Source organism: Heterodontus francisci, chromosome 37 (genome assembly GCF_036365525.1).
Source record: "Heterodontus francisci isolate sHetFra1 chromosome 37, sHetFra1.hap1, whole genome shotgun sequence".
Lineage (NCBI taxonomy): Eukaryota > Metazoa > Chordata > Chondrichthyes > Heterodontiformes > Heterodontidae > Heterodontus > Heterodontus francisci.
In genome coordinates, this window is record NC_090407.1 from 8,148,822 (window position 1) to 8,173,109 (window position 24,288).

The following is a 24,288-nucleotide window of genomic DNA, read 5'->3' on the forward strand; positions in this document are numbered from 1 at the left end:
CAAGTGACAACACAGCTGAGCCGAATCCACCCTCACCTGACATCCACACATGTTGGCTTCCCTGTAGGGATTCCTGGATAGTGATTAGGAAGGGAACTCAGATTTTTCGCCTTCCTCACCTAAAGGCACCTAGGTCTAATTGTAGCATATCCACCACCACCTCAACTCAGCATTGACCAGAAATTGCACCTGGGATCTTGCTAGATCAGTACTACACAGGGCCGTGCACATGTCGCTGATCCATTGGTCAAGTATTCTACAACCTGATTTTCATTATTCCTACCATGTTACCACAATAGCAACCCTTCCCACCCTGCCACCCCAGTCCCTGGCCAGCCAGCCCACCCACCCAATCTCCTGCTCTGATTCCTAATACCGAGAACAGAAGTGGCAACACAGCGTGAACACCATTGCTTCCATGTTCCCCTCCAAGTCATACACCATCTCATCTTGGACAAATGCTACTGTTTCTGGAGTGATCATGGGTGCAATGTCACAAGGCTTGGAGCAAACCCTTCTGCTTGCTCTCGTGTGACAGCTAAAAATACAACAGTGCTTCCACTAACGGCGCTGGGAATGTTATGCCAAGGTGAAAGTGAAACTATACATTCCGATGAAGGGTCACTGACCCGAAACGTTAACTCTGCTTCTCTTTTCACAGATGCTGCCAGACCTGCTGAGTGGTTCCAGCATTTCTTGTTTTTATTTCAGATTTCCAGCATCCGCAGTATTTTGCTTTTACTATACATTCCTTTGTTGCTTCATGCATTTATACTGCTTAATTTGTTTGAAAAGGGGACTGGTTGAACACAGTGCAAAATCAATAACATAAATAATCACAAGTAAACCCAGCAGAACTGGCAGGGAACATGTGAAAAGACATCATGGGAGCACAGCCCATACATTAATATCCATTAAGATTAACATTTAAATAAATGGATGAAAAAACATCTTTCATGTCACACCTTTTTTGTTAGCACTGCTTCCTGTGGAGAGTGTGGGAACATAGGATTATCCGTTTAATGCATTCCATTTCTTGGCACAAACAGTTTAACACCTCTGTTAAAGTGGAGGACAGAGGAATAGCAGATGAAGGTGCCCCTTGCAGGTGCTGACATAGAACTCAGCAGGGGTCTAGCCTTGAGTGAGATCGGGTAAGCATTTCCACAGACCGAGCAGAGCCCCAAGAATCTCCAGGGCACAGTTTGTATTTTAGAACCCATTTTGTACCCTTCAGATGGAAAATCACACAGTACTTTTTTCTTATTCGTTTCATGGGATATGGGTGTCGCTGGCAAGTCCAGTATTTGTTGCCCATCCCTAATTGCCCTTGAGGAGGTGGTGGTGAGCTGCCTTCTTGAACTGCTGCAGTTCTTGGGGTGCGGGTACACCCACAGTGCTGTTAGGAAGCGAGTTCCAGGATTTTGACGCAGCAACAGTGAAGGAACGGCGATATAGTTCGACATGCCCACAATTCCCAGTGGTACACTCACTGCAAGGAAATAGAGTTAAAGTTTCTAGCTCTGGTGGGAGAGCTACAAGTGCCGCAGGCGAAATGGGCTCCTTCAGTACTGACATTTCTATGGTTCTCCAATAAAAGAATCTTTTGGGGCTCAAGAGGATCTTTCCAAAAAAAAAACGAGGAAAATAAACATTTATTACAGCCCTTTATTTCATTAAGAATATTTGCACTATTGTACAGGTCAAAATCCAAAACCCCCTCAGCTGACTTTCTTGCCTGCTGAAGTGCAACTGAAGACATTAAAAGAGAAACCAGGACAGAAAATGCTAATGTGATCAAACTGATGCTCATGTCAAACATCTAAAATTAAATAAAACATTAAAAATATTGACTCATCCGGTGGTTCAGTGTTTATTCAAAAGTTAAAGTTAGATGTTATGCCATGTAAACATTTGTACAATGGTAGATGAATAACCTGGACACAATAAACACTTTCCATCAAGTAGTGGATTGCTAAGTCCCCACAGTATTAGCCATTTTAACCAGGTCAAACCTATACTTGGAAGTGTGGATAACAATGAGTCCCCTTGTCTATGGTTCAGGCACAGTGTAAGGAGAGGAAGGGCATTGTATAACCATGTGAAAGGTATGGACCTTATTTTTTTTTAAAGTAACAGAAATGCTATTTAAGTGGCAACTTAACTCAGTGGTAGCACTTTTGCCAAGAGGTTTCCAGGTTCCAGCCCCACTGCAGGACTTGAGTACATAATCTAATCTGGCATTTTGGTGCAGTGCTGGTGGAGTGCTACATCGTTGGAGGAGCTGTCTTTTAGATCAGACATTAGAAACAAGGCCTGGTCTGTCCAAATGGACGTAAAAGATTCCACACCACCATTTGGAGAGAGTTAGGGCATTCTCCTCGTGTCTTGGGCAACATTCATCCCCTCAGCAACACCCAAAACAGATTAACTGGTAATTTATATCATTTCCTTGCAGTGCCAAAATTGGCATTCATATTGGCTTACATAATCACAGTGACCATGAAGCATTTACAAAGACACAAAAAGCGCTATAAAAATGCAAGTTCTTTGTTTTTTTATAAAGTGTTCTTCCATCATCACTTATTTTAATGGTTATGTCGTGTTTTGAATGTTTCAAAGTTTAGGATTGCACATTTTTCATTGTGCAAGTTGTGAACACTGTAAATTTTGGTTTCCCCTGTATACACAGTGTTTGCTATTCAACATATAATTGAATTATCCCATAGTGTCCAGCTAATGACTGGATTGGAACCAATTATACATATCAGCAGGTAATAGTACCGTCTTTCTGATAACATGTCCAAAGTGCAAGGTATCAGCACTCAAGACGTTTCAGATCAAGAAATTATGGAAGAATCACAGATCTTACAACAGTCTAGCAAAAGAAATGGGGTGAGTTTCAGTTTTCCTTGGACATTTTCTATGTGCTGTTGGTTGTAAAGTCAATGCACTGTTGTTCAGTTAAGTTCTGGTGCTTTCGCTATACTTTCTCTGTGTAGTTTTCTAAGCAGTATCATAGCCCATGGAATATCTTTACTGCAAAAGCAAAACACGGTCGGTGCTGGAAGTCTGAAATAAAAAGGGAAATGTTAGAAATACTTGGCAGATTAGGCAGCATGACTGGAGGGAGAAATACAGTTATAGAGCAGGATTTTTCCGGCCCCAGGCTGGCGGTCTGGGAGGCCGGGGGGCGGTGGGGGGGGTTGCTACTGGGAAAATAGCAGGGAGGCGCATCAGGACTGGATGCGGAGCAGCTGCCTGCTGAGTGGAGGTGGGCAGCTAATTTAATCATATGAGGATCCTAATACGGTCAATTCTTCAGGCCCGCTGGCATTTTGTTAGCCGCAGAGTGGTCCCCTGCTGCATGGGGAGGCTACCAGCTTCATGAAGACAGCCTCCATGTGGCCATTCAGGAGGCTATTGGAGCTGAAGGCTCCATGCCCAAAGAGTGAGGGGTCTCCTCCATGGCCCCAATGGGCCATCTGGCGGGGCCTGCCTGCTTGGCCCCTCTGATTTCTATATGTTTAATCATCTCTGTGCCCTCTCGATCCCCGACCTGCCTCAGCAGCACCCATCTCTCCCGGTTCCGAGGACCTAGAGCTGCCGGCCCTCTGATTGGGACGCCAGGGTCAGGAGCCTGCCTACCGTTCATAATTGGACAGTGAGCCCGGAGGCAACCAATTAGGAAGCTGCCTCCAGTATAATTACTGAGCCTGTCCCACTGCCGGCAAGTGCGGGTTCAGTACCCCCGTTTCGACCCGATGTCGGGATCCCGAAGCCAGTGGTAAAATCCCGCCCAATGTTTCAGGTTGATGACCTTTCGCCAGAACTGGAGTCCATTAGAGAGTCAACAGTTTATAAGCAAGTGCAGAAGTAAGAATATTTTGTACTGTTCCATGCAAAGTACAAAGCACCCCCAATGTTTTATTGGGTTAACGTACATGGCGCAGCACTGAACCATTTATGCCAGAAAGTATCAGGATCAATAGTTGGTTTGGGTTACCTGATCTTAGTTAGAAAGAAAGAAAGTACATTTGTATACCAGCTTTCACATCCTCAGGTATCCCAAAGAGCATCACACTTTTGCAGTGTCATCATTGTTGTAATGTAGAGAAAGACAGCAGACAAGTTACACACAGCAAAATCTCACCAAGAGTTATGACATAAATGATCAGATAACCAGGTCCCCTTAAGGATCAGTGTGGTAATCTATTTGTGGAGCCACGGGAAATGGGCGAGGTCTTAAATGAATACTTCTCATCTGTATTTACCGTGGAGAAGGTCATGGACGCTAATGAGTTCAAGGGAGGGAACAGCGATAGCCTGGAGCATATCAACATTACAAAGGAGGAGGTGTTGGAGGTATTGAAGCACATTAAGGTGAATAAATCCCCAGAGCCTGACCAGGTGTATCCTAAGATACTATGAGAAGCAAGGGAGGAGATTGCTGGGGCCCTGACAGAGATTTTTGTATCATCGTTAGCCACGGGTGAGGTACCGGAAGACTGGAGGATAGCTAATATTGTGCCTTTATTTAAGAACATAGAACATAGAACAGTACAGCACATTACAGGCCCTTCGGCCCACGATGTTGTGCCAACCCTTTAACCTACTCTAAGATCAAACTACCTACATACCCTACATTCTACTATCATCCATGTACCTATCCAAGAGTCGCTTAAATGTCCATAATGTATCTGCTTCTACTACAACCGCTGGCAGTGCATTCCACGCACCCACCACTCTCTGTGTAAAGAACCTACCTCTGACATCTCCCCGAAACCTTCCTCCAATCACCTTAAAATTATGCCCCCTGGTGATAGCCCTTTCCACCCTGGGAAAAAGTCTCTGGATATCCACTCTATCTATGCCTCTCATCATCTTGTACCCCTCTATCAAGTCACCTCTCATCCTTCTTCACTCCAATGAGAAAAGCCCTAGCTCCCTCAACCTTTCTTCATAAGACATGCCCTCCAGTCCAGGCAGCATCCTGGTAAATCTCCTCTGCACTCTCTCTAAAGCTCCCACATCCTTCCTAAAGCAGGAGGGATAAGCCAGGGAACTACAGGCCGGTGAGCCTTACATCAGTGGTGGGAAAGTTATTGGAAGGGATTCTGAGAGACAGAATTTATATGCATTTGGAAAGGCAAGATCTGATTAGGGATAGTCAGCATGGCTTTGTGCGTGGGAAATCATGTCTCACAAATTTGATTGAGTTTTTTGAGGAGGTGACTAAGAAGATTGACGAGGGCAGGGTGATGGACGTGGTCTACATGGACTTTAGCAAGGCCTTTGACAAGGTCCCGCATGGTAGGCTGGTCCAGAAGGTTCGAACACATGGGATCCAGGGTGAGCTAGCTAATTGGAAACAAAGGTGGATTGGTGATAGGAGGCAGAGGGTGGTAGTGGAGGGTTGTTTTTCAGATTGGAGGCCGGTGACCAGTGGTGTGCCACAGGGATCGGTGCTGGGCCCTCTGTTGTTTGTCATATATATTAATGACTTGGATGTTAACGTAGGGGGCATGATTAGTAAGTTTGCAGATGATACCAAAATTGGTGCTATATTGGACAGTGAAGAAGGTTGTCTAAGGTTACAAAAGGATATAGATAAACTGGAAAAGTGGGCAAGGGATTGGCAAATAGAATTTAACGTCGACAAGTGCGAAGTGATGCATTTTGGGAAGTTAAACTAGGGCAGGACATATACAGTGAATGGCAGGTCCCTGGGGAGTGTTGTTGAGCAGAGAGACCTTGGGGTGCAAGTACATAGTTCCCTGAAAGTGGCAACACAGGTAGACAGGGTGGTGAAGAAGGCATGTGGCATGTTTGCCTTCATCGGCCGAGGCATTGAGTATAAGAGTTGGGACGTCATGTTACAGTTGTACATAACGTTGGTTAGGCTGCATTTGGAGTACTGTGTGTAGTTCTGGTCACCACGCTACAGGAAAGATGTGATTAAGCTAGAGAGGGTGCAGAAAAGATTCACAAGGATGTTGCCTGGTTTGGAGGGCTTGAGTTATAAAGAGAGATTGGATAGGCTGGGTCTGTTTTCCCTGGAGCAAAGGAGGCTGAGAGGGGCCATGATAGAGGTATATAAAATTATGAGAGGCATAGATAAGGTAGATAGCCAGAGGCTGTTTCCCATGGGAGAGGTGACTAAAACTAGAGGGCATAGATTTAAGGTGAGAGGGAGGAGGGTTAAAGGGGATCAAAGGGGTAAATGTTTCACACAAAGAATAGTGGGTATCTGGAATGAGCTGCCAGAGGAGGTGGTGGAGGCAGGAACAGTAGCAACATTTAAGAGGCATCTGGACAGGTACTTGAATGAGAAAGGCATAGAGGGATATGGAATTAATGCAGGCAGATGGGATTAGTATATAGGCATTATGGTCGGCATGGACGCGGTAGGCCGAAGGGCCTGTTTCTATGCTGTACGACTCTATGACTCTATAACCTGTGTAGTGATGGTGGTTCAGTGATAACTACTGGCGGGGACACTGGGCAAACAAACAGTGGTTACAGGATCTTTTCTATCCCCCGGAGAGGACTGATGGGGCCTTGGTTTAACATCTCATCCAGCAAACCATGTTTCGGCACCAAAGTGCTAACCTAGCTTATGTCCACAAGGGCTTGAACCAAGACTGATAGGGGGAGCAATTAGGGGATTGCAATTAGCCTCAGTGCCTCCGGGGCAAGCAAGGGAAAAAAATCATCCAACATTCCTGCTCTTGATTGCTGTCCAATGACCTTTCTGCTGGTGTGACTTTGCTCACATGATTGTGGATGTATGCTTGTGTCTGGGTGTGTGCGTGTGTGTGTGCATTTGTGTATGTGTTCGTGCTTGTAAGTACACACGTGTGTAATACATCTGATTATAAACTTGATCTAAAGTCAAACCTTTAAGATTATTTTTTTCAATCAGCTTTTTAATAAATTGTGTTATAGTTCTTTCACAAATTTTGAAATTGAAATAGATTATGTGATGTGACGATCTTACTTTTCCCCAGCGTTTAACCAGCGTGCTTGCTTTTGCTATTCTTGTGTCTGCATTCGGATCTTCCTTCCAGTACGGCTACAATGTTGCTGTTGTCAACTCTCCGTCTGTGGTAGGTTATTGAAATATTTATATATTCTTCATTATTTCTTCCTGGAATGTGCAAGTGGGCTTCAATGAGCAAGATAATTCGAGAGAAACTTGGCACCAGTGACCAGTTCAGCCTATCTTGGCCCCTGGTCAGTGTGATAGTACATGCAATCTTCTCTTTACTCCATTGCTTGTTCTTTTTTGACTCACCATTTATTTCCTCAATGCTTCCCAGCCCTTCGTACCATCATGTCCTATTTTTCTCTCTTTTAATTCTTCCACCCTTTTCTTGATATAAGAATGAATGAAAGAGTTTATTATTCTATCATGCTTTTGCCCCGCACTTACATTATAATCAGAATTTTTAATGTTAAATGATTGAAATCCATATTACTGACTTTGCTACCTCCAGACTCAATGGCCAAGATTTGCTGCACTTGCTGATTTGGGTCAATTTCCAATATGGTGGATCTTTCACCCACAACAAAGGTGGGCACTTGACTCCGAACAATCTTCCAGCCTCAGGCAAGCTCCCTGACCTCTGCCAGGAAGTCCGGTCAGAATGGGCGTGGAGCTTACCTGCGCCAGAAATTGGAGACCTGCCACAGTTTAATGGTGTTGCAGCCTCTGAGACGCCTGTTAAAGCTATTCCTTCCTCACCGAGCAATTGACCAGACTATCTGACTGGAAAAAATTCACCCTACTCCACCTACCCATACAGCACTCCTCACCCTCACCTCCCAACACACAGACCACAATAATAACACTGGATGTGAGAGACCAATAGGCACCTATGGTGTTTAGGGTTACTATGGTGCAGTTGATGCAAAATACCTTGGAGGACAGATTTCTATCATTTGTATCGGCTTACACTCTGCCCAACACATATAGAGAGGTACTGCAGATTGAGGGTGCATAATCCTGGTCAATTCCTTCTTGCAGATAGAGGGTGCATAATCCTGGTCAATTCCTTCCATGAATTCTTTACAATCTTCCCAATGTCTACTCTCCATAAAACCCCAACTCATCCAAAGGTTTATTGCCTACATCCTGATCTGCTCCAAGTTCCACACACCAATTGCAGTCATGTCCATTGGTTGTAATCTTTCAAAATTCCCCAGATTTTGGAAAGGTCCCATTGAATTGGAAAATAGCAAATCTAACTCCTCTATTCAAAAAAAAGGAGGGAGACAGAAAGCAGGAAACTACAGGCCAGTTAGCCTAATGTCTGTCATTGGGAAAATGCTAGAATCTATTATTAAGGAGGTTATAGCAACATAGTTAGAAAATCTTAATGCACACAGGCAGAGAAAACACGATTTTGTGAAAGGAAAATCGTGTTTGACTAAATTATTAGAGTTCTTTGAGGATGTAACAAACAGCATGGATAAAGGAAAACCTGTAGATGTGGTGTACGTGGATTTCCAAAAGGCATTTGATAAGGTGCCACATCAAAGGTTACTACACAAAATAAGAGCTCATGGTCTAGGGGATAAAGTATTAGCATGGATAGAGGATTGATTAGCTAACAGGAAGCAGAGAGTATGGATAAATGGGTCATTTTCGGGTTGGTAAGCTGTAACTAGTGCCACAGGGCTCAGTGCCGGGGCCGCAACTATTTACAATCTATATCAATGACTTGGATGAAGGAACAGAATGTATGGTTGCTAAATTTGCTGATGCCACAAAGATAGGTAGCGGAGTAAGTTATGAAGAGGACATAAGGAGTCTGCAAAGGGATATAGATAGGTTCAGAGAGTCAGAGCAAATTTGGGAGATGGAGTATAATGTGAGAAAATGTGACCTTGTCCACTTTGGCAGGAAGAGTAAGAAAGCAGTATATTATTTAAATAGTGAGAGATTGCCAAACTCTGCAGTACCGAGGGATCTGGGTGCCCTGGTACATGAATCACAAAAAGTTAGTATGCAGATACAGCAATTGATTAGGAAGGCAAATAAAATATTGTTTATTGTAAGGGGATTCGAGTATAAAAGTAAGGAAGTTTTGCTACAGTTGTCCAGGGCGTTGCTGAGACCACATCTGGAGTACTGTGTACTGTTTTGGACTCTTTACTTAAGAAAGGATATAATTGCATTAGAAGCAGTTAAGCAAAGATTCACTTGACTGATTCCTGGGATGAAGGGGTTATCTTATGAGGAAAGATTGGACAGGTTGGGCCTGCATCCATTAGAGTTTAGAAGAGTGAGAGGTGATCTTAGAGTCTTAGAGTCATAGAGAGATACAACACCGAAACAGGCCCTTTGGCCCACCGACTCCGTACCGACCATCAACCACCCATTTATACTAATCCTACATTAATCCCATTTTTCCCTCTCACATCCCCACCTTCCCTCAATTCTCCTACCACCTACCTACACTAGGGGCAATTTTTTACAATGGCCGATTTACCTATCAACCCGCAAGCCTACACAGTCTTTGGCTGTGGGAGGAAACCAGAGCACCCGGAGGAAACCCACGTGGTCACAGGGAGAACTTGCAAACTCCGCACAGGCAGTACCCAGAACTGAACCCGGGTCGCTGGAGTTGTGAGGCTGCAGTGCTGGCCACGAAACATATAAGATCCTGAGGGGACTTGACAGGGTGGATGCTGAGAGGATATTTCCCCTTGTGGAGAAGCTAGAACAAGGGAACATAGTTTAAAAATAAGGGGTCTCCCATTTAAGATGGAGATGAGGGTCATTAAGTCTGTGGAATTCTCTTGCCCAGAGAGCGGTGGAGGAAGGGTCATTGAATATTTTTAAGGATGAGTTAGATAGATTCTTGTTTGACAAGGGAGTCAAAGGGAGTGGGGGTAGACAGGAAAGTAGAGCTGAGGCCACAATCAGATCAGCCATGGTCTTATCAAATGGCACAGCAGGCTTGAGGGGTGGAATGGCCTACTCCTGCTCCTAATTCGTATGTTTGTATGTATCCTCACTGGCCTACACTGGCTCTCTGTCCTTCAAAACATCAAATTTAATATGCTAAGGTTCCATGTCCTCACCCCACCTTATTTAGGCAATCTTTTCTAGACTTTCTTCTCATGCCCTCCTGTCTTCTACTTCTGGCCTTTTGCATATCTATCCCTTCCCACCCCATCATTGGTGGCAGAATCTCCAACTATCTCACACCTACTCTCGAAACTCCCTCCCTAAATTTTTCTAGTTGTCTTTAAAAACATTTCAACCAACCTTTTAATCATTGCCACGATTTCCTCCCACAACGACTCGCATTTAATTCTTTCCTTTCTCAAGAAGCACTTGGAAATGCTTTTCTACATCAAATATGAATCTGCGTTTTTGAGTATAGAGCTTATGCCAAAGTAAATGTGATCCACACAATATGCCATTATCAGTGACAATGTCCATGTTCAAAAGCTTATGGTTGCCTCTCTGATAAAATTGCAAGATATGAAAAGAGTTGGAGAGTCTATTGCTCATTGGGATCCCAGGAATGTTCTCCGGTGGCATAACACTGGGGTTGGTAAGGTTACTGAGAACTTATATCAAACATGTGAAGGCCAGGTGCACTCCACAGAAAGTTCCAATATTAGCTACTTTTGCTTTGAATGAAGTCAAATTTTGCTTAATTGCTGCAACATCTTCTATTAAGCCTTTAGTGCTTTGCTTTCTAATAAATGTGCCATTTTATAGTACATCCTTCTCCTGTCTCAATTTTTTGTTATTTTGATGAAAGCCAAAATTTACTGGACAAATAAATTGTTATAAATGTTGCCATAAAGGCGCATGGATCAATCCCACTAATGGATGCATTCATATAATTACAAACTGGGGACGTTACAGAGTGCATATCTATCAGCTGGTATCATCCATGTCTGCTGTTTCTGTCTGACAGCAACACTGAGATCGATTGTTTGCTGCAGAATATGTAAAATAACTGAACTGCAAAGTACTGTTCATCACTCAAAAAATATATTTTCCAAGCAACCCATCCCATTGTTATGTAACTGCAAACAATATCGGAAAATCATTGAACTGCATAATGAGACTTGCAGGTAGTAAAACAATCCCTTACTAAGGTCATCTATTTCAGTTGCAACACATTTTCTGTGAAATTAATATTTTGCTAATGCTACACCATTATAACAAGGGGTAATGACAACTAAGATTTTATAATTCTAATAAGTATTGAGTGATGATGTTCAGCATTTCTTTCAAGATGAATTATTTATGGATGATGGTGTTGAAACAGAGAATGTTCAATTAAGAAACATGATTCCTGTTTCTTGATGGCTGTGAATAGTAGAGGGACTACGCTTGCTTGTGAGTTTGAAGGCTGTGAATTTAACCCCCACTCCAGGACTTCAGCACATCATCTTCACTAACACTTCAGTGCAGTGCTGAGGGAATGCTCAATTATTGGAGGTGCTGTCTTTTTGACGAGACAGTGATACTATAACCGTCTTTGCCCATACCGGTAAATGTCAAACAAATACCATGGCACTGTTTGTAGAGGAGCAGGGAGTTTCCCCCATATCCCAACCAATATGCATCCCTCAACCATCATCATTAAAAAATTATTATCCGGTTATTTAGCTCATTACTGATCGAGGGACTTTGCAGTGTGCAAATTGGCTCCTTGAAGAGCAATAGTGACTACACTTCAAAAGTAATTCATTGGCTGCACAGCATTTTGAGACATTCTGAAGTTGTGAATGAAATTAACTAAATGCAAATTCTTTCTTTCCTGTGAAGGAAGCTGCAGCAGCTTGTTATCATTATTACTAAAATACCATGATGCTAGTTTGATGCTGCATTTTGCATCACCATGCCACACTGCAAGCACAGGACATGGTTGGACAGACACTTTTTGATAAAGACAATGCCTCCAGTTCCTCTTCAAACCAAAAAGATCTATTCCTCAATTTGAGCATTTCAGTGGAAACCCAATGTAACTAATAGTGACAACTTAGCCCTGCATTAATAACATTTTTAAGCTCTGAATATGTTGTTGCGTTGACTAACGTTTTATGTCTTACAGTACATGAAGCAGTTTTACAACCAGTCCTACTTTGATCGATATGGAAGCTACATGGACAATAACTTCCAAACTCTCTTGTGGTCTCTCACTGTCTCCATGTATCCACTCGGAGGATTTTTTGGGTCCCTTATGGTCGCTCCACTAGTAAATAAACTGGGCAGGTGAGCAGCTAAAAGTCAGCAGATTAAACGGGAATATTGAATGACCCAGAGTGTTTACAAGGCAGTCAACTGACTGAGGGTTTCAAGTGACACCATAAACCACATGAGTGTAGCCTGAGTAGCCCCTAACTGTCATGTGTGCCTTGAATGATGTTACAGCCTTGAAGTTACTTCACATTATTATTATATTCTTAGTGTTGGAGCCCTATCTCCAACTGGTGCTCTGTCCAAGAGTAAGTCCCTGTTTGGACCATGGGATTGGTCAATTTAGCTCTACGTAACTTCATTGGATGGTCCTTAATTCAATAATGTAGTTGTGCCATTGATATTTGATGCGTCAATACTAACGGGTTAACCGTTATGAACTAATTACTACAGGTTTTGAAGAGATAATCAGCAACCGGTTATGAGGAACTAATAATGTTTTGGGAGAAAGATGCACCATTCAATGCAATTCTATACCACACTTGTCCCAGAGTCAAAAACCCAAATCTGAGTGAAGACTGAAGATGATGTCCTACAATTAACTTAATTATCCTTGGCCTAAGACAGGGAATAATCAGTCAGGGTTGCCACTGCTGGTTACTGTCCAGTGGCTCCTGTGCCATGCTTGGCTGTGACGCACCCAATAACCAAATTGTGACTAGGCCCACACATGAAGAATGATCACTTGATCAAAGTACCAGAGGCCACTAGCTTCCATTGAACCGTAGCCAGAAGGAGTCCATGTCTTCAGGAGTAGAGGGGAGAAAATTAGAAAAGATAATCTAAACTTTATTTGGAAATAAAGCATATACAGTATTACAAATGGGAATTATATGGAAAGAAATATTATGCCGAGCTGTGACATGTTTTTAACTTTGTACTTGGTGCAATGGGCTGGATTTTATATCGGTGATGGGGGTCTCTGCGATGGACTGGAAGGTATAGGGGCTTTCCCACTATCCCTCCATTGGACCCCCGGCCAAAGTCAACAGCGGGAAGGCAATTAACTGCCTGCCATTGGGGGCGCTATCCCTTTAAAGGACAAAATCCTGGCTCCAGGAGCAGGAACAGTGGCCACTGCCAGTACTGCAGGAGGCCTGGAGCAGCGCCAAGGGAAGATATCCCGGGACCAAGATAAGTAGGGTTGGGGTCACCAGGGTCAGACAGGCAGGCCCCGGCCAGGGGTTAGGGGATGAGTTGGTGAGGGCAGGATGGGTGTCTTGCCATGGGGGTGGGTGGGGTCCCTCCATGGGCCATGGACTGTCACCACTGGAGGGACCCCTCCCCGAGCGCGCTAGGAGGACGTCAGGTTTCATCTGGCGGTGTCTCCACGAAACAGCCGGCCCCTCCAACATTGGCTAAATGCTAGCGGAGGTTGGAGGCAGCCCTTAAATTGGCCCTTAAGTGGTTTCATTGGCCTCCCAGCAGACTTTCCGTCCACCGTGGTGCCCACCACAGACAAAATGGTATGGGGGCAGGACAACGTTGGACACGCTGCCCGAAAACGCCTCACATCATTTGGTATGCCCCCCACCCCTTGCCTTCCAGCCCATCTCCAAGGACTGGATAAATCCAGCTCGTAGTTTACACAGCACCTCTTCAAATCATAACATTTATTTTCCCTGATATTTTTCAGGAAGGGCACTTTATTGTTCAACAACATATTTTCCATTGTGCCATCAATACTGATGGGAACAAGTAAAGAATCAAAGTCTTTTGAAATAATAATTGTTGGGAGAATCATTGTTGGAATTTGTGCAGGTATGTAAAATCACCTGGAGTGAATAAAATCTCCTGTGGTCACTCCCACATCACATTGAGGCAGCTTGTTTATAATTAGTCCAATAATATAACATATTTCATCAATTAGTTTTTAATGGGCTATGACGTGGCTGTCATTCTGTGATATTAATTCCTCAATGTGTGACCTGTGTCAGTACAGATTTAAATAGTATAACCATGGGACTGTGCTGTTAATACTGCCATGCCAAATGTCTTTCCTTGCTACACTGGGTGAATATGTGTCTGCCCTGTAGTATAAGGGTCTGAAAGGGTTAATGTTTAGGACAGTGAGAGTAACACCTCCCACTGTGATGATGACATAAGAAATCACATGTGTAATAGGCTTGGGAGAAGCAAGAAGCATCAGGACGGGCAGAAGCCAGACAGGCTTATGGAAAGTGTATAGAGTCCATGTAAATATAATAAATCAGTTCCAGTTTAGATTTACAACAACTCCAAGATTGCAGTAAACCAAGTTCAACCTAGCATGTGAAATGCTAGCAACAATATACAACATCCCCCACACCAGGTGAATATGTGACTCCCCCACACCCTGGGTGATATGTTGTGTCTCCTATTCACAGAGCATTTATGAACCAATGGCTTATAAACCAATACGGCAGCTTGCCCAAAAATAATCAGCTTTATGGAATTCAATTTCACAGCATTTAAACTCACAAGTGCTGGGTAATTACTTGCACCATAACCACTACACTACACTGCCCACAGCTAATGGCAGCAGGATGGTTATCATTAGTTCCAATGTTTCCCCAGTGTCTAGTGCCATTTAATAGGGAGCTATTGGGGTTTGGCTCAATGGACACATTTACAGAATGAGTACCCCATCAATTGCTTTCTCCTTTCCAAAGCAGTGTAGACATTGGGGATAAAATGAGGCAGTCGTTGTGTTTGTCCAAGGCATAGCATTGTTTTTCAGGGTCTTGCTCGTATCAAACACACAGGATTCCTGCACTCCAACGTTGCATTTCAATAGTATTTGGTAAAGCAAGTAACATAATGTAAATGACCTTAATTTGCCTTCAGTAAACTTATTGCTATCTGCACTCCCCTTATATCATCTAAAAACAATGGCTGCCACAATGCCTAAACCCAGCATGTGGATATTTGCACATTCAAGTTTCCCTTTTCCCACAGTGAAAGGTGATTTTTAAAAACCCTGCAGCAGATAAGTTTACCACCAGTATTACTGGTGCAGGTCTGCTCCCACCCAACACCAGGAAATCATTAAAAATAGGAACTGCACTTAATGCAAATTGATAATTGTTCCTGCACTTCCATTTAGGTCTCTCATCCAATGTGGTCCCTATGTACCTGGGCGAACTTTCACCTAAGAACCTCCGAGGTGCCACTGGTGTGATGCCTCAGCTCTTCATTACAATTGGAATCCTGACAGCCCAGATATTTGGAATAAGAACCATTCTTGCCAATGAAAGAGGTACTCATCTCCCGGTTATATTCATCACAACAGCACAATGGGCTAAAGTAAACAAGCAAAAGCCGTTATCTTTTCTTTATCTTCTTTTTAGGTTGGCCATTACTTTTGGGACTGACTGGAATCCCTGCCGTTGTGGAGCTAATTCTGTTGCCTTTTTCCCCTGAAAGTCCGAGATACATGTTAATCCAAAAAGGCAATGAAGTGGGAGCGAGAGCAGGTAAATGAGGCCAGGCAACGTGGATTTTTGTTCAGGACCGCTGTCCTGTCAATGTGAAATAGTTTGGGTTGATTGCTGATGTGGAAGTGACAGTGCAACTCCACAGTCAAGTCTGATCTGACTTCAGATACATTAAAGCCAAGCAGTATCAGACCTCCTCGAATAGGCCATCTCTGAACCACTTAGGCTTGCCACTGAGTGCAGGGTAACTCCAGTGCATTGTGAAGCCGGGTTTAAATACAACTCAGCAGTGGTCCACTGATCACCTAGTCACTCTACAAACTCACCACAACATATTTTTAATGTTACTCAAAAGCAGATAATCCCACTCACACTCCAACATTAAGAATAGCGGCTGGGGAGCAGAGCCCAGGCACAGTGGCGCAGTGGTTAGCACCGCAGCCTCACAGCTTCAGGGACCCGGGTTCGATTCCGGGTACTGCCTGTGTGGAGTTTGCAAGTTCTCCCTGTGTCTGCGTGGGTTTTCTCCGGGTGCTCCGGTTTCCTCCCACAAGCCAAAAGACTTGCAGGTTGATAGGTAAATTGGCCATTATAAATTGTCACTAGTATAGGTAGGTGGTAGGGAAATATAGGGACAGGTGGGGATGTTTGGTAGGAGTATGGGATTAGTGTAGGATTAGTATAAATGGGTGGTTGATGTTCGGCACAGACTCGGTGGGCCGAAGGGCCTGTTTCAGTGCTGTATATCTAATCTATAAGCATGCAAACGCAGAGCTGGCAAAGTGCAATTCACAACCTGCAGTATAACTCACATGACAATGTTTTTATTTCACTCAACAACAGAAACTTGCATTTATATAGTGCCTTTAACGCAGTAAGACAACAAAGGCACTTTATAGGAGTGTTACCAAATAAAATTTGACCCAGGGCCATATAAGGAAATGTTAGACAGTGACCAAAGCTTGGTCAAAGGGATAGTTTTTGAAGAGTGTCTTAAAGGGAAAGAGAGAGGTAGAGATGCGCAGAGTTTAGGGAGGGAATTCCAGAGCTTAGGGCCTTGGCAACTAAAGGCACAGTTGTCAAAGGTGGAAAGATTAAAATAGGGGATGCATAACAGGCCTGAATTGGAGGAGCACAGATATCTCAGAGGTTTGTAGGGCTGCAGGAGTTTACAGAGATAGGGAGGGGCGAGGCCATAGAGGGATTTGAAAACAAGGATGAGAGTTTTAAAAAAGCCAATGCAGATCAGCGAGCACATGGATGATGGATGAACAGGACTTGGTGCAGTTAGGGTACAGGCAGCAGAATTTTGGATGTGTTTATGGAGGATAGAATGTGGGAGACCAGCCAGAAGTGCATTGGAATAATCAAGTCTAGAGGTAACAAAGGCATTCCAGCCAGAATTTCTTCTGATCTGTGTGTACAGCTGGCAGTCTCAGAATGAGAGTGTCGTATAACTACAGTATCGTTTGTAGCTGAACAGCGGAGCATCATAAAAACTTGAACTTCACTCTTTGACACTGATCACTGCCTCCCTGTTATCTTGTGAAACAGACCAAGGACATTACCGCGAGAAGCAGGGCTGCAAAATCTGAACCTTGTGCATCCTGTGACAGTCGAATTGCAACATTGTGTCAAGCATTGCCAACTATGTGGCCATTCAATCAATGTTAGTGTCAACTTTGATCTAAAATTACCTTTAGCTTTCTAGCCTGAATTTCTTCTAATCCTCCTGTTTGGCTCAGTCACAGCACGATGGGAGGGGCAACGACCTACAGAGACATCAGGAAGACGTGTCTGTAATTTTCAACATAATTTCTTTTTGGTTTCTTTGTCAATCAAATCGATGAGCAGATGAATAATGACAGACAGGAAAAGACACTTTGTGACATCCAGTCTGTCCCACATGAACTGAAATGCCTGTGCATCACAATACATAAACTCCCTGCCCCACCCAAAATCCATGGTAATCACAGAAAGAAAGGAAAATAAATCCAGATAAAAGCCCAGGACAATTAGGGGCAACAAATTCTGAAAAATTTCTCTTCGACTCACCCCATTCCCCCACCCACCCACCCCCCCCCCCCCACCCCCCCACTCCCCCTCAGGCAACCAAGACTACTCTAACCCTGATTAATGTCATACAGTACCTGCCTCCTGTATGAGGTGATCTTCCACTCCAAACTGAAATAGATAGCTCTCGCTTGAAGGAAATCTAGAATTTTAATAGAAAAAAATTAAAATGCCATGTTATAATAAATAGTGGAGTTCAAATGTATTGTGTTCAAGCTCTAAGACGGATAAGAGGCTGGGATGACGTGGATGATGAAATCAAGGAAATGCATTTGGAAGATCAGTCAGAGAAAGTAGAAGGCCACATGTCGGTGCTGAATCTGTGCTCATTCAGGTCACTGAGATGGCAACTGATATCAATCATTGTTCTGAATATGGGGCAGCAGCTTTCTGGAGTCAACGCAGTAAGTAATAAACCAAAGTACTTATAAACACAGATAGTGGATAAAAAGAAAGAACTTGCATTTTGTAACTACAACAACAGCTTGCATTTATACAGCTCCTTTAACGTAGTAGAACATCCTAAGCCGCTTCACAGGAACATTACCAAACAAATTTTGACAAGGAGCTATTAGCATGCATGACCAAATGCTTGGTTAAAGCTGTAGATTTTAAGGAATGTCATAAAGGAAGAGAAAGAAGTGCAGAGGCGGTGAGATTGAGGGAGGGAATTCCAGTCATTAGGGGCTCAGTAAATGAAGGCACAGCCATCAATGCGAAGGAGGCCAGGATCTGAGGAGCACAGATATCTCAGAGGGTTTTGGGTCTGGAGGAGGTTACAGAGATAAGGGAGAGGTAACACCATGAGGGATTTGCAAACAAGGTTGAGAATTTTAAAATCAAGGCATTGCTGGACCAATGAACACGGGGAAAATGAGTGAATGGGACTTGGTGCGAGTTAGCATACAGGCAGCAGAGTTTTCGATGAGCATTGGAAGGTCAAGTTTACAGGTAGCAAAGGCAGGGATGAGGGTTTCAGCAGCAGATGAGCTGAGGCAGGGCAGAGTTGGGCAATGTTACAGAGGTAGAAATAGGTGGTTTGGGTGATGGAGCGGATAGGTGGTCAAAAACACATCCCGGGGTCATCAACACAAAGGTTGCAAACAATCTGGTTTAGCTGCAGACAGTTGCCAGGGAGCTCGATGGAGTTGGTAGCTAAGGAACGGACTTTGTAGCAGCAACCAAAGACAACAGCTTCGGTCATCCCAATATTTAGTTGGGTGATATTTCTGCTCAGTCAGTACTAGATGTTGGATAAACAGTGTGACAAATCGAAGACAATGGAAGAGAGGTGCCTTTCACAACCTCAGGACATTCCAAAAGTGTATTCCAGGCATTGTTTGATGTGTAGCTGAAGTGTTTGAAGTGTAGTCACTATTGTAATGTAGGAAACACAGAGCCAATTTGCACACACGCGTTTCCATTAACAGCAATGTGATAATGATCAGATAGTTATTAGTGATGTTGGCTGAGGGATAGGTATTGGGAAGGGAGGGCTCCCCTGCTCTTCTTCGAAATGGTTGGCATCCTTCCATCTATGAAAGATGATGGACACGGAGCAAACAATCCATTTCGATGGGGTGTCTTCTCTTGGTGCATCTTTGCTGATGGCTGCGAAGGCCAATCCTTGAGAGGCAGGTTCCGCCACAAGTGCTGTGCATGAAGCTACCAAGTGACGCTGTGAGTTGTTGGCACCTGTTCCCAAGCTGCTGTAGGCACTGGTTGTGGTGGTGGTGCACACCAGTCCACAGGATGTATCGCCATTTCCTTCTTTCGCCAGCTAGTGACTCCCAGGTGCCATATTCGACATTTGGGGCCTTCGTGTCACACTTGCAAGCATCCTTGAAGCGGAGCTTTGGACACCCCACTGGTCGTCCGATCACGGCAACCTCACCATACAGAAGGTCCTTGGGTATTCGATCATCTTCCATCCTGCGGATGTGTCTGATCCACCAAAGCCGCCTCTGTTTGATTAGTGCCAACACACTTGGGAACTCTGCCTTTGAGAGGACTGCCACATTTGTGGTTTTGTCCTGCCAGGATATACCTGTAATGTGCCGAAGACAGTGAGGATGGAAATTATTGAGCTTCTTTTCCTGGTAGCTGTAAATCGCCCATGTTTCACAGCTATATAGCAAGGTGCTGAGAGCATAGGCCTTATAAACCTTCTTCTTCGAAATAGTGCCGTGAGATCTCTTACATCCACCCGAGGGCAGCCAGGGCTTCAGTTTAGCATCCCCTCTTCCTACAGTGCTGCATTTCCTTAGCATTGCACTGGAGTATCAGCCTAAGTTTTGCGCTCAGGTCTCTGGAGTGGAATTTGAACTCACAACCTCTAACACAGAGGCAAAAGTGCTACCCATTGAGCCATGGCTGACACTAATAGACTGCAATACATATTCCGAATTGACTCCATCATTGCTGTTCTTCTAGTACACACAGCAGTCAAACCAATTGCCATGCCTCACCTTTCCAAATTTAGTCTGAAAAAATATATTTTGCAGTTCAATGTTTCCAGAGGTTATTAGAAGTAATATTTTGTTACTTTGGCACTTGATTTAACATTTTACTCAATTTCAAATAGGAGGCTTTTAATTCACAATACATTAGAACCTCCATTACCCACCATAGTGAACAGACCTCCCAGTGGATAATGGAATCTGGCAGATGATCAAGTAACTGTAAGACTAGACATGCTTCATCTGTGAGCCTAGACAGTGAAGGCTAAATTTTACAATTGAGGTTAGTTGTGACGCTCGTGTTAAATCATGTATTTTAAACAGGTGGTTGATAGGTTAATTGGCCATTATAAATTGCCCCTAGTGTAGGTAGGTGGTAGGGAAATATAGGGACAGGTGGGGATGTGGTAGGTATATGGAATTAGTGTAGGATTAGTATAAATGGGTGGTTGATGGTCGGCACAGACTCGGTGGGCCGAAGGGCCTGTTTCAGTGCTGTATCACTAAACTAAACTGAAAAACTAAAATAATGCCAACTAGAAACGTTTGAATAATGCCAATCACTTTGCGACTGGTTACTGTAAGGTCCAGAAAGAGAGGCTGTTCGATTGTGAGATGCATCACAGTGGATTCCAATCATGTCTTCACTGAGGTCAACACAAACATGGAGAGGCAATTCCCAGCTGGGGGAGGGGGCATTGGCATCTGATAGCAGGAACTCTGGTTCTCCCCACCACCGATCCAGCACAGATTAGTTTTTAAAATTGGATTAAAATTTGCATTTCTCTCTCACACTGCATGAAGATCTCAAATCTATATTCTGCACCGGTAACTCGAAATGGCAGCAAGAATAGCAACAGCTAATAGTCTAATAACATTGAAAAAATCTGTATCAGTAATTACTCTTCTTCCACTGTAACTATTTCTGTTCACAGATATATTATTATGCCGACAGCATATATCGATCTGCGGGGGTGAAGGAAAATGACATTCAGTATGTCACTGTTGGAACAGGAGCAGTCAATGTGTTCATGACCATAGCAGCAGTAAGTCCTAATATGGTTGTCATGTAATCACTCTTTACCAGACACACTTTGAGTTGGATACGTCTACAGTACATTCACAGTGCTAAACTCACACTATCATATTGTTTTCCGCAGGTTTCTATAGTAGAAGCTGTAGGACGCAGACTGCTTCTTCTGGTGGGATTTGCGATTTGTTGCACTTCATGTGCAGTTTTAACAATGTGTCTAAACCTTCAGGTTTGTTATAAACCTCTTCCTCTATGGAAAGCCTTAAAATATATTCCATACAGCAAGCATGCAGAATAACAGGTAGCTCTTGACAAGCCACACAGGAGTCTATGACCTTGAAGTTATCCTGTACAATAAAAGCAGACCAGAGCTGGCTGCAGGGTGAAATTCCTTTGTATACCGTTCTAACAAAGGCACCAGTATTTTTTTCAATAATGCCAGCGTTAAAGTAGTGAACAAAAGAATTTCATACAAGTGTGCTAAGTGTTAATTTCCTGATATCACATCATGTAATTGAAAAACTTTTGTGATTTTATGTCTCCGTTTCTGTGCTCATTTTATTTTTCAGTATTTTCTGCCTTGTCAGGTTATAGTTGTGAATGCCAGTTCATTTCCCATTACAAGTAATGGGATCTTAAACACACGTGTCTGACGTCCTTCTCAATCATTCTGAAAAGGGCTTTTGTCCCAGCTGTCTGGAGCTGCCAGTACTTGTTCAGCAGCTACTAGTGCTGGAATAAAGTACAATTGGGTTATTTATAATTCATCTCATACCATGAGAGTGATGCTTGGACAATTCATTCATATTGCAAGAGCATATCCCAATTATTTATTTATAATATGAGTTTTATACATAGTTTAGTTGATTTCATGTGGCATTGCTCACTCATTCTTTTTTAAAATTCAGTGCACCAATAATCAGTGGCTTTCACCCACCAATACATAAATCAATTCATCAATCAATAAATCACCTGCATGACTGTGCCATTCTCAGACAGAACTCCACCCCATTCTCAGACTCCACCCCATTCTCAGACAGAACTCCACCCCATTCTCAGACGCCACCCCATTCTCAGACAGAACTCTACCCATCCTCAGACTTCACTCCATTCTCAGACAGAACTCCACTCCATTCTCAGACAGAACACCACCCCATTCTCAGATTCCACCCCATTCTCAGACAGAGCTCCATCCCATTCTCAGACTCCACCCCATTCTCAAACAGAGCTCCACCCCATTCCCAGACTCCACCCCATTCTCAAACAGAGCTCCACCCCATTCTCAGACTCCACCCCATTCTCAGACTCCACCCCATTCTCAGACTCCACCCCATCCCCAAACAGAACTCCACCCCATTCTCAGACTCCAGCCCATTCTCAGACAGAGCTCCACCCCATTCTCAGATTCCACCCCATTCTCAGACAGAGCGCCACCGCATTCTCAGACAGAACACCCCATTCTGTCTACCCCCTCAGGATCTGTCCCAATCACACTCCATTTTCCTGGGTTTCTATTCATCCCATTTGCAAAGTGAGCTCCTGGTGGAATTCCTGCCGGCACGAACGATCCCACTCCTGAGACGGCAGAACATCCCAGCAGTCCATGCCACGGGAATGCTGCTGAAGTGCCAGAATTGGTGAAGGACCCAGAGGGTGCCCAAACATTGGACCGAAGCTCCATCTAAAGGCCAAGACCCAGACCTACACCAGGTAGTGCTGAGGTCTGACTGAAGACAGAAGAAGCCACCGTAAGCCCCTTTCCCTCCACAGGGTGTTGGGGTGTGGGGGTGGGGGGGGGGGTTGGGGGGGAGTGGGTTGTGGGGGGGATGCTGTGGTGCAGTGAACTCAAACCCTATACTGGTACATTCTGGGGGCTAGTGCCACCTTGCACATGACGACTGCAATAAGTGACAGTAAATGGGGCAGACAGGCAAGAAATCCTCTGGGAATTTTGATGTGGTTTTGGAGAATATAATCTTAACTACAGAATGTAATCTTTCAATGTTTTCAACCTTAACGTAATGCTCCGTTAGGAGTTTTAAATAAAAAGCATCTTTTTTGTGCATGGCATGGTTAAGTACATGTTTCCATCTGGCTTTTCACCACAATTACTCAATACAAAGCCTTACGGATTCTCAGCTTCACAAAGAATGATCAGCTCCGAGCAATTGATTAATTTGGGTCCAGTTAAGATCACCAATTTACTTGCCTGTCAAAGGTTATTGTAAAATTGAGTTCAAGTGAATCCCTGATAAGTATATATGTGTCTTCACACTAGTAACTGGATATTCTTTTACCCACATTTCTTTGTCAATCACACCCCCTGTCAACAGCTCACATAGTGCCACTGATGGTGCTTGACTGCTTATGTGGTCCAACTTGTGTAGTTATCCACAATTCTACACCAATCATGCCTCTGGCCGGGATTTCAGAGTGTTACTAATAGAATAGCACAGGCCAGATGGTCCAACATATATGGAGTGGAAAGAGGAGAAGAATTGATCTATTCACTACACAATGCAGATGGATGGAGTTAAGATACAGATCATCCATGGTTCAGTTGATTGGCGGAACAGGCCCATGGACCTGAATGGCTGACTCTGCTTCTTATGTTCACTTCGATATTTTTGCCTTTCCTTTTTATGATTCACTACACTTAGCAACCTGGGCAACTGTTCCCTTCTAGTGAGTCACATGAGGGAAGAAAGAGTGAGACTGACAATATAAAGGAAGAAACAGCTTACCTCAGCTTTCGAATGGAGTTTTTAGATGCAGTAACCATCAGTAACTGTACCAGTGTGTTGTCTGCAAGGGTCTCCCTCTTCCTCCTACCCCCTACATCCTCCATTGAGCTGTTTATTTCCTGATTGAGTTAGGTAAACCTGCCTCAGTGTGCAAATGGTTCATACCCTGGGATTAGCATTTTGGTTGCCTCAGTGATAGCCCATCCCTCTAGCACTATTGCTATCAGAAAGAAAGAAAGACAGACTTGCGTTCATATAGTGCCTTTCACATCATCAGGAGTCCCAAATCACTTTACAGCCAATGAAGTACTTTTGAAATGTAGTCACT

General features: G+C 43.8%; 1 protein-coding gene across 5 annotated transcripts in view; it reads left to right on the plus strand.

The window, feature by feature from the left end:
* Positions 1-1,954: 1,954 nt before the first annotated feature.
* The window catches only part of slc2a1a (solute carrier family 2 member 1a), a 32,930-nt gene continuing 10,596 nt past the window's right edge, over positions 1,955-24,288 (plus strand). The window contains exons 1-10 of one of the 5 annotated variants that reach the window (XM_068017016.1): positions 1,955-2,108; positions 2,810-2,895; positions 7,011-7,109; positions 12,090-12,250; positions 13,872-13,996; positions 15,321-15,473; positions 15,565-15,690; positions 17,941-18,128; positions 21,119-21,229; positions 21,344-21,445. In XM_068017016.1, the coding sequence (XP_067873117.1) occupies positions 2,851-2,895; positions 7,011-7,109; positions 12,090-12,250; positions 13,872-13,996; positions 15,321-15,473; positions 15,565-15,690; positions 17,941-18,128; positions 21,119-21,229; positions 21,344-21,445 (1,110 nt within the window). In that variant the 5' untranslated portion in view covers positions 1,955-2,108; positions 2,810-2,850. Of the gene's footprint in view, positions 2,109-2,729; positions 2,896-7,010; positions 7,110-12,089; positions 12,251-13,871; positions 13,997-15,320; positions 15,474-15,564; positions 15,691-17,940; positions 18,129-21,118; positions 21,230-21,343; positions 21,446-24,288 lie in introns of all 5 variants that reach the window. The other 4 variants (XM_068017013.1, XM_068017012.1, XM_068017014.1 and 1 more) reach the window with 4 other exon arrangements.